At 36.5% G+C, this 13,127-nt stretch overlaps 1 protein-coding gene across 3 annotated transcripts; it reads right to left on the bottom strand.

Annotated features, from left to right (window-relative positions):
• Window positions 1-6,429: 6,429 nt before the first annotated feature.
• LOC132034446 (uncharacterized) lies at window positions 6,430-12,547 on the bottom strand. 3 transcript variants are annotated; one of them, XM_059424798.1, is made up of 6 exons: window positions 12,337-12,547; window positions 8,691-8,934; window positions 8,403-8,608; window positions 8,173-8,265; window positions 7,967-8,068; window positions 6,430-7,066 (listed from the first exon to the last, which is right to left on the bottom strand). In XM_059424798.1, the coding sequence occupies exons 4-6, from the start codon at window positions 8,173-8,175 to the stop codon at window positions 6,623-6,625; spliced, it is 549 nt and encodes a 182-aa protein (XP_059280781.1). In that variant the 5' UTR covers window positions 8,176-8,265; window positions 8,403-8,608; window positions 8,691-8,934; window positions 12,337-12,547; the 3' UTR covers window positions 6,430-6,622. The 3 variants fall into 3 exon arrangements, with proteins under 3 accessions (XP_059280781.1, XP_059280783.1, XP_059280782.1); XM_059424800.1 differs by having other exon boundaries at window positions 8,409-8,608; XM_059424799.1 differs by lacking the exon at window positions 12,337-12,547 and adding an exon at window positions 9,204-9,277.
• Window positions 12,548-13,127: the final 580 nt, after the last annotated feature.

Here is a 13,127-nt window from a genome sequence, read left to right as displayed (position 1 = left end):
AAGGAAAGACTGAAATAAACAAAAGGATAGAAGAAGAAGGGTGCTGCCGATCAGCCAAGGTGTCACACGATCTTCTAAAATCACTGTCTCAAACTCAAACAACTCTACAGGTCCCACTTGTACTTTAGGATCGAATCTGCACCACAAAGAGTGCAACAAGTGTAGCATGAGTACCGGAAGCACGTGTACTCAGATAAACATATAATCAGATAGTCATAGAATTAGATGAGAAGCCAACCAAGTAATAATATAAGGAATGGATAATGAAATGCAATGCAGTATGCTCCGTATACACATAAGGCTTCCAGGACTGTATGGAAGATGTTACCCATTGGGGTCCGCTAAGTCCATATACCACCCGGAATATCAGATCTCCCAAATCACATCGGGTTTAGGCCTCCCAATATCAATATCATGCTCCTAACTTTAAGAGGTCAATTTATCATGCAATATAATGCATCCCGTTGCAAGCATGAAACTCGATCCGACCATATGCATATGCATGATAAAACACATAAGCTAATGAATGTCTCAAATCCGGACTTAATAGCCAACAAGTTTAAGTAAGTTCATCAACAATTCAGACTTAATAGCCAACGTGTTCAAGTAAGTTCATCAACTGTTCAGACTTAATAGCCAACATGTTGTGTAAGTTCATCAACAATGCTTATTTAATAGCCAACAAATTCAAATAAGTTTACCAACATATTTATCATGAGTGTACGGGGTTCCTTAAAATGTACAAACACAATTAACATTCAAGTATAAGAAAGTAGCACATAACAGCTAATGTCCACATGCTTTGGCATTCTTGGGTCACGGCCAATAACTATACATTACACTACTACCCATATTATGACACCGGTACTCGTATCAATGCCTATCACGTCACAGATACGAGATCCCCTATTACGCCCTTACCCCTTATTATTAAGCTTATTTTATTATCTTTATCGAAAACGCCCTCAAACGAAGTCTAGAAGTTTTAAAATAGCTCGAAGGCCGAGCAAATGCGCCACGAACCTCCAAAAATCGCTCTTCTTTTTCGGAGTGACTTCGAACACTCCAAAATTGTCAAATACACAATCTACAGGAGTGTACGAGTCTGTTAAAACCCATATTGTGATGGTAATAACTCAGGTCCAAAAAGTCATCCTAAAAGCCAATCCTGAGCCATGTAGGTCAAAACTGTAATTTCGTCACAAAATCAGGTTACCTATAGCCCGTAGGTTCTAAATCTAGAAAATTAATCAAAACCAACCATCAATAGCCCTCCAAGTCAAGGAATTACCATTTCTCAACTTTGGTACTCAAAACCCTAAATTCTACAATCCAAATGCGGATAAAAATGATAACCAACGGACGTAATAATAGGGAAATATCAAAATAAGGATTAGATACTTACGCCCTTTCAAAAATGATAGGAACGCTGCGAAATCACCCCAAACTGAGCTCTAGAACTCAAACTATGCTAAAAAAATACTAAAATATTCGTTATGTCCATTTAAAACACTATCCATGCAAAAATTCTCCGCCTTAACGGAAGACATTCGTGTTCACGAAGAACAACTTTTTGCGTTTACCGGTCAATCCAAAATTTCTTTCTTCGTGTTTGGGGGACTCCCCTCGCATTCGAAGAACAATGGTCTGCACCAGAAACCATCAATTTTTCCCGATACTAAAATTGGCATAACTCCCTTGTACGACCTCGAAATTCTATAATTCTTTTTTTGTTATAGTTCCGTAATCACGATACAGATCAGATGAGCCTATCAAAACACAATTTAGCATATTTTCTCAATTTGGTACCCTTTATACCCAAAGAAACGATGCCAAACATCAAATACGAGCGCGCAACAATCCAAATCCATTTGAAATTCATCGGAATCTAAACAAAATTTGTGTACATGTCCATAATCATCATACAAACCTAGTGAAACTTTCAGAAAAACCAATCTAGAGTCGCCTCGACCGGATGTTGACAGTGGTCAACTCAAATTCTAAACGTCAACTGGAATATCTACCAAGGGTCCAAAACACCCGCTCCCCTCGTGATTCAAACCAACTACTTGATTAAGTTATAAACCATATTCCGGATATCATGAAATCAACGAAACTTCGACTCGACTCAATTAACCTACAATGTTGACTTTGGTTAACCTTCTCTATTTTCTTAACTTAAGAACTTCGAATTTTACTATTTCTTCTCTGATACTCACCCAATTGCCTCGGGAACCGCATCACCCATTCCGCAAATTAAGAATATCATTTTAAAGCTACAAGAATGGTATTTTGGGGGAAAGAGTCCAAAGCTCAAAACGACCTAGAGGGTCGTTACAATCTATAACAATCACTTTTCTATTTTTTTTATGGCATAAAAGTCATCCAACTTTAAAATTTATCAAACAAAAATTACTTTTCTATTTTTCTTCATGTAAAGTCATCCCACATAATTTAATATTTCTTTTTGGATCTCATTTTAATAAGCTATCAGGGAAAAGTCAATGACATGTTTTTACGCACAATATGGTGCATTTTAGTTGCCTTTTTAGCATTAAGAAATCCAAATGTCTCATAATGCCTCGCTCCTCATGAGTGCCAAAGGCAATTTCTTGTATGAGAAAATGGACCTTATCAACATGTACAACATAATCTTGTATTATATATGTGCCAATTATTAATAATATATAGAATAATTAGAAACAAATAACATGTACATTCTTTCAAAAGTAGATATCCATACGTCATTTTCAAAATATTCAAACAAGGAAATACAACATTCTACAATCTGTGCAAGCATAGATATTTCACATGTTCAGTAAACAGATTCCCAAGTATTGGCTTCATTAAGGGATCAACTAGCATCTTGTGTGTAAAAAGAAAATGTAAAGTGATTTCCTTACGTGCTATGATGTCTCTAACAAAGTTATTGATAAGTCCAAGTGCATTTGTGTTTTGATGATTGTCAAACTACTTCAGAACAAGAGGGAGACCTGGTTTATAACCTGCTCTATGTGCACCTTGCACCATCAGTAGAGAATAGTTATAAAGCCGAGCCACGTGTTGCATACATGTATAACAGTGAGTTGGCCCATGCTTTAGGTCAAAGAGAATGAGTGGTCTCTATCTATCCCACATGCTCCCACTATATATACAACACGATGGCAACATATTGAGTAGACTTGAAAAACCTAATCCATATTTTTCAAAAACTGCCGACACAGGTTTCTCAAGTGCTCTTAAGAACAAAGCCATCTACAATCTGAAGAACTTGATCCAGACACAAGATATTGTCTATGTTCTTTAGGTTGTTGTAAGTCTTTGTTTACTTGTTCTTAAACTGTAAACCTACTCTTCCCAAAAAGGAAGTTGTCTGTAGGTGTTCTAAATTCTCAAGGTTGCTTCCACAAGCTCTTGAGTGGTACACTGGTCTAGAGTTAGCTTTGTTATATTAGCGTGTGGTTAGAGTTAGTCACAGCAAAATCTCAAAGGGTGCCTTTGAGTGGTACACTAGGCTGGAGCGAGTCTAGGTGTATTACTTTTCTTGGCTAGAGTTAGTCAAGTGGAGGTACTTGAAATCGGAGTATTGCAAAGGTTGAGGGACTATATGAGTTAGTTCCTAGGTTGCATAAGAGTTATTGTAAGGGTGAGGGATTATGGGAGTTAATTCTTATCTTACGATAAGAGTTTGTAACCTGAAAGTGCTTGTGTAGTGGAATTGAAATCCTACTAGTGTAAGTCGTGGTTTTTAATCCCTTGAGCAAGGAGCTTTCCACGATAAAATCTTGCCTTCTGTACTTACTGCATTACATAAGGGAACTGGTACTCAACCAGGTCTCTTCATATTGTGTTTGGTGGACACATAGCCTGCATCATTTGGTATCAGAGCAGGTTCTTTCTAAAAGGTTAACACCTAGAAAGGATCTCTTCATAGCTAGCTCACTAAACCAAAAGAAGGGAGAATTTATCTCAAGACCACCAAGCTTTAGCGCTGAAAATTATGAATGGTGGAAGGTTAGAATGTAAGACTTCATCACTGGTAAGGATACAAATCTATGGGACATGATCTGTTATGGTTCTTATCTCCCCACATTGAATGGCTTTACTCTACAAAAAGATCAAGAAGCTAAAAAGATTCTCCTTCAAAGCATTGGATCAGGGGAGTACAATCTAGTTTCCTCTTGCGAAACAGCAAAGGTGATCTGGGACGCTCTCAAACGTAGTCAGTAATTCAGCCAGAAGACTTGGGTGAGGAAAGGACAGTCAAAACGTATCATTGCTCAAAATCCTTTTGAATAATGAAGAATGTCACCTCACTGAAGGAACCTTAAAGAAAGTGTGTGTCTTTTAAAAAATTAAAAACACCTTCCTATGTTATTGAAACTAGCTGCTACTGAAGAAGAGATAGCATGATCAAAAGAAGCTCTTCACATTCTAAATGACAGTGACCAAGGAGAAACATACTCTCATACCACTCTCAGGACAACATAAGTATTAGAGACATTGCATACTTTCGAGTTTCCTGCTGCTTCAAAAAAAATCACAAGGAACTTGCCTCGTGATTTAGGTTAGTACTTTCTCCAATGCTTATTTATGTGTGTTAAACTGCTAAACATTTCATGTCATTAAAAATCTTCCCGCCTAAAATCCTGAGCCCAAACATTACATTTTTCCTGGATCGACCCAGTCTATAAGAAACTTGTGTATTAACCAATCAGAATTAGTTCCTTGTCTCAAATATCTAAGGCTACTATTTGTGTCTCTCTCTTACTAAACCCATCTTCTTTGTTCCCTTTGTTAGTGTAACATTCACAAACTCAAATCCCTCTTCTTCCTCTCGAAACCTTGGCCAAGATCAATCATATTTAATAATGAATCCACCTCTTAAGCTATCGCAGACATAAAACTCTTCCCCTCACCTTCTAAAAACACATCCTTAGATCTCGTTCCATCTTAAAAAACTATTTCAGACGGAAGTGGTCAAACACTTTCAGTCTCAAAATTCCTCCAAACCACTGAGAAAATCAACGCAAGGGATGATGGAGTGGAAGTTTCAAGCAACATCATGAGCTCTGAGTGTTTAAATACCAATATCCAAAGTTCTATTGCTGAACAGGCAAATTGTGAGGATATATAGGACTCAATAAATGGAGGTACCACTACGGAAAATGAAGTTAGTGCAGAAATCTTGGGTAGTCCTAATTTCTTTGGTTGTGTAAAAAGGAGCAGAGGACTCCATCTCAGTTATAGATAGTAACCTACCGGAGAAAAGAGTGGAATTTTCTAATATACTGGAGAAAGAAAAAGAAATAGTGGTTGGGTTTGATGATGCCATGCAAGCTGAGAAAGTTCAAGGGAAAGAAGAAAGTACAGGGGATGTGTAGGAGGGACCTGGTCTCTCAGCACAAAGAGTGTTCGAATCATTTATACTTCGGACTACTCCCATCGTAGTTGAGATTCTAGACCCCCCTAAAGCAATTAGAGATGTTATCCCTACTGTTATGCACTTAATGTAACGACCTGTTTAGTCGTTATAGTGTTTTGATCCATTTAACCTTGTTGAACCTTCCCCAAGTCTCGTTAGTATGATCTATAACTTAATGAAGTCATTGGGTTGGTCTCCGCAAGGTTTGAGTGTAAATTGAATCTTTGAGGGAGAAACTAATTAAGTTGACGAGTTAGAGTTGACCACAGTCAACGCCGGGTTAGTATGACCCCGTTTCAATGTTTTGGAAGGTCCAACATATGATTATGATGATTTTGAACTTGTCCACAAGTTTTGGTGAGGTTCCGAAGAGTTTCGAATGGGTTTGGGTTTTGTCGCGCTCGTATTCAGTGTTTTCGCCAGAGGTCTATGGATAGAAATGGCTCCAGATTGATTATCTGACCTTTTTTTTTGGGTGAGGTTTGAACCATTAGATCTGTAACAAAATTATGAAGCTATAGGAAAAAGAATTGTCGCGTTTCGCCTCCGGATGAGGGAGTTATGCCCTTTTTAGTGCGGACTGCTCTAGCAGGTCCACTACCAAAAAAGGGCTCATTAGCCATGCGCAAAACCGTGGGTAACCCTACTTTGCCACGGTTTCTAGCGTGCCCATACGAGGCGTGGCCAGCAAATTAGCCACGTTTTTAGTCCTCGTGGCAACATTTATTTGGCCACGGTTTATTGTACATATAGCCACGCTTTGACCATGGGTAAATTTGACTACAGAAAATAGAATTCTATTTGAATATTTTAATTACCCACACAAGAACCGTGGCTAATTTGAAGCGTAAGGTAATTATTTTACAAAATCATCATATTATTTAGCCACGGTTCGACCGTGGCAAATGTGCACAGATTTTTTTTTTTTTTAAATTATAATTTTTTCCCTGCATATTCCTGTATCAATACATAATGATAGGCATTAACTAATACACTCACCATAATACACAAATCATCATTGCTATAAAGATCAAAGTTCCAATATTCTACTTATCATATACATATATCTTACTAACAAAACATAAGTTTCAAGCCTTGAATATACCAAAAAGATACCACAATTACTAGTGTAATGGAAATGCAAAAAGTAGAGGTACACCACATATAGTGGTTCAAAAATATGCTATGCACAAAAGGCTAAGAAGAATGTAAGTTGAAACTAGGCAACTCACTACCAAATTTAGCTTGTAAAAACGTATGAAGAGTTGCCAAGTGATTCTCATTTTGCGCAAGCCGTTCCTTGGTCTCAACAAGTTGTTCCTTGGTCTCCTCAAGCTTTTCCTTTGTCTCCTCATATCCAGTCAGCTTCTCTTCCAAGGTTTCTACATGTTTCTCTAGGTCTTCAACACGTTGATGAGATATATTAGTAGAACCACCAAAATTCGTATGACTAATTGAACATCTAGGCATTCCAAAAGCAGCCGAGGGGCAAACATTGCCACCTAAACCACGCACACGACCAGAATGTTCAGCTCCATATACTTTTCCAATGGCGTCATTAGGATGAGAAAATATCTTCAAAGGAACACCTAAAGTGGCAGCACGTTCTTGATCTTGAGATAGATGCTCCGATATTTTATCCTACAAGTAAAATGGAAGAAATGATAGTGTACATGAAGACTTGTGACAAAGTGAGCTAAATCAAATCATAAAAATTGAACATTCAACTGCAAGTTAAGGACCAAAGCTACCACATGGCTTCTCAATCCATGAAATATCCCAACAAATAAGGCATGTTTTGTATCAGTTTCTCGGATTAAAAAAATGTATAGACCTATAGCCTGGTTTCTACTTAAAAGAGAATAAGAAATAAGGTGCGGAATCACATAAACAAGAATAGATCGTGTGTATCATAGTCTAATTTGCTAGCACAACATTCAACCAAAGGCCTGCAGTAAATTCTTATACGTATATAATCTAATCCTGAAAGGACCTGAAATCATACTTCTATTAAACGACTATGGGATTAGAAGCAGCTATGCAAAAATTTCAGAAAAGTACATTTTCATTTTTTATTCAATGCTCCTAAAGAATAAACAATAGTCTAGCTCTAACATCATTCTTCCTATATTATACCAATTAAACAAAGTGTACACTTGAAACCTATTAGAACACATTATTGATAGATTCTAAGCTTCCGGGAGTAAAAAAGCGATTATGTGGCGACAGGGAAGGAACAAATATATGATACTATTATTAAACTATAAATGGATGCATTTCATATCCAGAAAGAGAGAAGACAGCCAGGGAGCATTGCCATTTTAAACTGCTCGTTAGATTACATTCCTAAAAAATTTAGAGCTTAGATTTCCGACACACAAATTTCTTCTTCTTTTGAAAAGAGCAAGGATTAAGAACATAGTAAATGTAACTACTAAAACAGAGATACAACCAAAAACCACAGAACCACCATCCTTCATCCTCAATAAAAAATCAACATTGTAACTGAAATTTGAAAATGAACAAGTGTATGGAACTTACAGCTATAATCTTCCCTTCTTCATTCACATAATTGCCATCCTTTTTTAGTAAAGTTGACAAAACAACCTCACTTCGGCACACAGGCCTTCCATATTTTATCTCCTATAATTAATCAAGTATAGATTAAAAAATAAGTAGCATGCAACACATTTTATTTGGTACAATAAAGTGATTTCCAAAACAAAATTCAAGATAAAGAAACTTACCATTTGACAACCTCTCCTTGCATTGCTTTTGCTACCACCGGCATGAGGGACTTTAAGTTTACGTTAATTTCTTGCATTTTGTTCACTTTGTGCCTGCAATTCTCAAACAATTTAATTTTATATATATATATATATATATATATATATATATATATATATATATATATATATATATATATAACTGGACATGAATTACGTGAAATAATTTTCCTTTTATGAAGAACAATTACCTTCACCTTATCCTCTTTATAGTGATGCACAAAAGCAGCACAATCAATAGAATCCACGTTCTCGGGAGTTTTAGCAAGTATCTCTTCCTTACTTTTGTTAGGGTAGAAGTTCTCATTTCTTAACTTATATTTATAAGCCCTCCATCTTTCGCATAAATACGCATCACCCATTTAATTCCAGCAGCATAATCAAACTCAAAATTCTCCTTCAAATAGTTTTACATTCATAAATCAATATCTAATGACAATAGATACACTAATTGAACTTGAACGAATTCAGATAGTTACCTCAATAAGCTGCCACTGTAGGCGGCTTTTCGCATCTGGCATCCTATCCCATCTCTCAACCGATATGGGATAAACTATTGACTTTTGAGAAAGTTTGCCAAGAAATCTCACAAGCAAGTTTGAACCATTTTTACTTCCTTGTCCATCTCCATTGAGTTCCACCATTATTTTTTTTTATTTCTTTCAAAGTTCCAAACTCCATCTGCTTGCATTCTTTGAGTTGTAACTTCTCCCGTCAGAGTATCTATGATTTTAACAAGCAATCATCAACATTAATGAGAAAGCAGGATTGCATTCTTATGTTTCCGTTTCCAGGAAAGAGGAATTCAGTTCTTTTGTTAACAACATAATATGAAGAGTTAGCGTCTTCATTTCACACACAAACACACATATTCCATAGCTAATCAAGAACAAGTACAAACAAACAGAAACACTTTCAAGATATAACAGTTTTAAACAACCAATCAAACTCCACTATTTCAATTTAACAATTGCATTAAGTTTATTTCTAACCTCTAATATTGATAACTAAGGGCTCCTTTTTCTGTTGTGAGTTAGCTTCATTAGAGCTTGAAGAAGAATCAAAACAACCCATAATAACATTGCCTCACGGGGCCACAACACAATAGCAATATAGATTGGCTGCACACGACACATATGCACAAAAGAAAAGCATACATACCTTATCATCTCGATGTCTCATCATAGATTTCTTCCGGGGACTGAAATAAGTGCGGATATGTGGATTTCATCTTTTCTTCCGCTTCCCAAGTCATCTCTTCTCGGTTGTTATTTTGCCACAAGACCTTAACTGAAGCCACTTCCTTATTCCGAAGTCTTCGTACTTGCCTGTCTAATATGGCAATGGGCACTTCTTCATAGGCTAGCTTTTCTGTCACTTGGACGTCATCTATTGGCACAATCTTTGTAGGATCTCCAACACACTTGCGGAGCATTGAGACATGAAAAACTGGATGGACTAATTCAAGCTCTGAAGGCAAGTCCAGTTTGTAAGCTACTTGACCCACCTTACGAATAATCTTATAGGGCCCAATATATCGAGGACTTAGCTTTCCTTTCGTACCAAATCTCATCATCCCTTTCATTGGCGACACTTTCAGAAATACCCAATCATCAATTTGAAATTCTAAATCTCGCCGGCGGTTGTCCACATAAGATTTTTGGCGACTTTGGGCATTTAACAATCGGTCTCGGATCACCTTGACTTTTTCTCCAGCTTGTTGCCATCACCGAGTATAGGAGTTTCTATGTTCTCATTCTCAGGGTGGGCATCAAGTTGATCACGACTAATTTGCCGCTGCAGAACTTGGGAAGTTGAGCTATTATTGTCAGCTTGCTGTCCTCATAGACTTTCCAATATTGCTTGGGCTGAACTTTTGCGTTTTCTCTTCATGATCTCCTAGAAATATAAACAATAGGTTTTATGCAATGACAACCAACACCACACATTTTGCAGCCAAGAAATTCAAATGGGTAAGTCCATTTGAGATTTAATCCAATCAGTTCAGATATAACTAATGAACCAAACAACAAGAAACCATAATACTTTAATCCTTAACCCTCAACCATCAACAATGCCCAATGAACCAAGCAATGATTACCTTCTTATTTGAGTAGACAACAATAAAAAAAGACAAGAAAAAGGGAACGGAAATCAAAATATTGCCTAATGCATATGAAGACCACTCCTAAAACAGAGAAGAATATAGCACAAAACGAAATGCAAGAAACCAGGAAAAGATAACTACAGACTTACCTCAATTGAACCTTTAATTCTGAAAACAGAACCCTCTCAACCAATATAAATTCAATTCCTGAAAGTCCAGAAAGAAAGAGAATTCTCTGAAATTATCAAGAAAAAACTGATTAAAGAGGAAATTGGATCTTAAGCATGTTAAAAATCCTATTTTTATTTCTTTACATAAGAAATTCAACCATGAAAGTTAGAGACTTAATGGAGATCAAGATGGTTACTGAACATCTCAGTGGTATCAGGGCTTCATTTAGCAGTATAGATGAATCACTGCTCATATTAATTACTCCAGTTAAGTTCATAAAGCATGTTGATGATCTATTATCTTTGTGTATCTATATGTTGCTTCAAATTTGAAGTTCCAGACATAGAGTGCACTGCATCGATCATTTTACGGGCGTTACATTGCGCTTTTAACCTTTCATTTCTACTAGCACGAGGCAATTTCAAGAAAGTATCCAAACCAAAAGAAGTTTGTTTTTGGCTCTTTTTGACGGGACTGACGAACTAATCTCGCAAGATTCCTCACTAGCCTCCGTATATATCTTCGCCTCAGATCAGTAACGCAATCATAACATAGAAAGTATAAGAATACAGAAAATTTAAGTTGTAATAGAATTGTTTTCTAAGTGTACACTGAAAACTTTAATGAACTTAAAATTAAAGCAATAAAATTTGTTTCTAAGTTTGAAAAACATAAGAAGCAAAGGCGGAAAACTATTAAGAACCGCATCTGCATATATAATATAGGAATAAGAACTAGAGAAATATCATACATAAAGTGAGAATAATTAAAGGCCTTATCTGGCAGCAGGAAATGGTATACATATCAGGTTTTGGAAGGATAGGTGGCTGAGCTATATCATCCTGATGGAGGAATTCCCAATCCTATTTCAAATAGCATGTGAGCAAAATTCTTCCATCTCTCATAATGGGGAAGACAACACTGGTAAATTAATGAAGTGACCAACCTGCTTTCTAGGCTAGAAGGCCAGGTGATAAATGCCTAGAAAACAGACAAGGTGGGCCAGTGAGTTCATTGCCAAACTTAAGCCTAATCTCTACGATGAAAAGCTCACACAATACCTAGTCAAAGATAAGTTATTAACATGAGCTATTAAAGATAAAGTATATTGACTTCAATTCTGCCTCTTAAATTAAGGTATCTCAAAGTCACTTAATCATGTGTATTCGAGAAAACTTGACCAACAAGCACATACAAGCTCAAATACAATCACCAGAAATCGCCTTCAAACATAATCACAAGAAATCAAACAAAACCAGTCACCTTCAAACAAAATTGTCAGAAATTTTATGCCCTCATCAAAACTATTCACAAATTTCAGATTAAACTGAAGGCTATAAAGAATTAACAATGTCGTTGTGATAGAGATTTGGTACTCCAACCAAGACAAGCCATAAGAACAAGATACCGGTAAACAAGCATACTAATACAACCGGCTAATACAATAATTAAAAATTGCAGTAGCTAAATTAAAAAAGAAAAAAGAAAAAAGAACCGTTATCCTTTAGGGATTCCCAAACATGCAACAATGTAAGTTTCACAAACATAAATTTGAGCACAAACAAACAAGTAAATTAACTATTGCAGCATCAAAGGGTAAAATTGGTATTCAAAATCGTTTTACCCACACATTTAGATGAAATTAGAAGAAACCCCCCCCCCCCCCCCCCCAAAACAAAAATTGTAGTAAACATGAAAGCACTAACCAGAAAGACCCAATTTAAAGTAAGAAATTGTTTCTATATAATTTAGCAGTAAGAAAAAAAAAATCGGGAAAGTAAACAAAGCAAAAACTAACAAAACGAGAAAGTAAAAGAAGTTGAAAATTGGAAATTATCAAAGGCTACCTGAAGAATGGAGAAGGGCAAAGCTGGGTCTACCTGGATAGAGTACACACACATATTTGGAGAATGGAGAAGGGCAAAGAACTACTGATGTTTCTAGAGAGTTTTGGTTGTGGGTATTGTTAAAAGGGAACAATTAATGAGAAACCAAAAAGAAAAAATTAACAATGTAAATAAATGGGGAGAAATGGAAAAAAAAAGAGGGAGGGAGTGAAATTTTTAGTACCCGCCAGATTTTTCCACGATATTTTAGCGTCATTTCTTATACGTGGAGAATGTTCATATTGTTGGCTAATTTTGCCACGGTTTTTGAAACCGTGGCTAATGAGCACTTTTTTGGTAGCGGTCCACTGTAGCGACCATAAGGCCGCTATAGCGGGACAGCTGTAGCGACCAACTAGACGCTACAGTTGGTCGCGGCCGATGGGGGAAGAATGCCCTGTTTTAAGCCCTCAACTCCTACCTATTATTCCTAAGACCCCAAAGTCAGTTTTCAAGAGAGAAAGAGGCAAAATTCATTCCATTCTTTGGTGAAAGCATCTTGGAGGGTAAGTCCCCATCTTTATTTGTTCCTTTTCCTTTCTTCTTCAAGTTTCATGATTATTTTAAGGTCCATCAATGGTGGGTGAAAATCCTAGAACCCTAGAATTAGTAAACCCTTAAATAATTGGTGGGTTATTGATTAATCATCTAGTAGTATAGATTATCACTTTCTAGGAAGGGAATTTGATTTCTTATTGTTGAAATTGTATGTTGAGACTTAGGGTTCTAATAAAAATGGAAGTTTTGTCCTA

Source organism: Lycium ferocissimum, chromosome 10, assembly GCF_029784015.1.
Source record: "Lycium ferocissimum isolate CSIRO_LF1 chromosome 10, AGI_CSIRO_Lferr_CH_V1, whole genome shotgun sequence".
NCBI classification, from domain to species: domain Eukaryota; kingdom Viridiplantae; phylum Streptophyta; class Magnoliopsida; order Solanales; family Solanaceae; genus Lycium; species Lycium ferocissimum.
Note: the sequence above shows the minus strand (reverse complement) of the source record. Positions and strands in the feature narration are given on the sequence as shown.

Bases quoted from the DNA above. Each gene is read 5' to 3' on its own strand.
- LOC132034446 (XM_059424798.1), bottom strand. The intron at 7,067-7,966 runs GTAAGTTCCATA...TTTTACTTGTAG, and splicing joins AAGAAGGGAAGATTATAGCT to GATAAAATATCGGAGCATCT.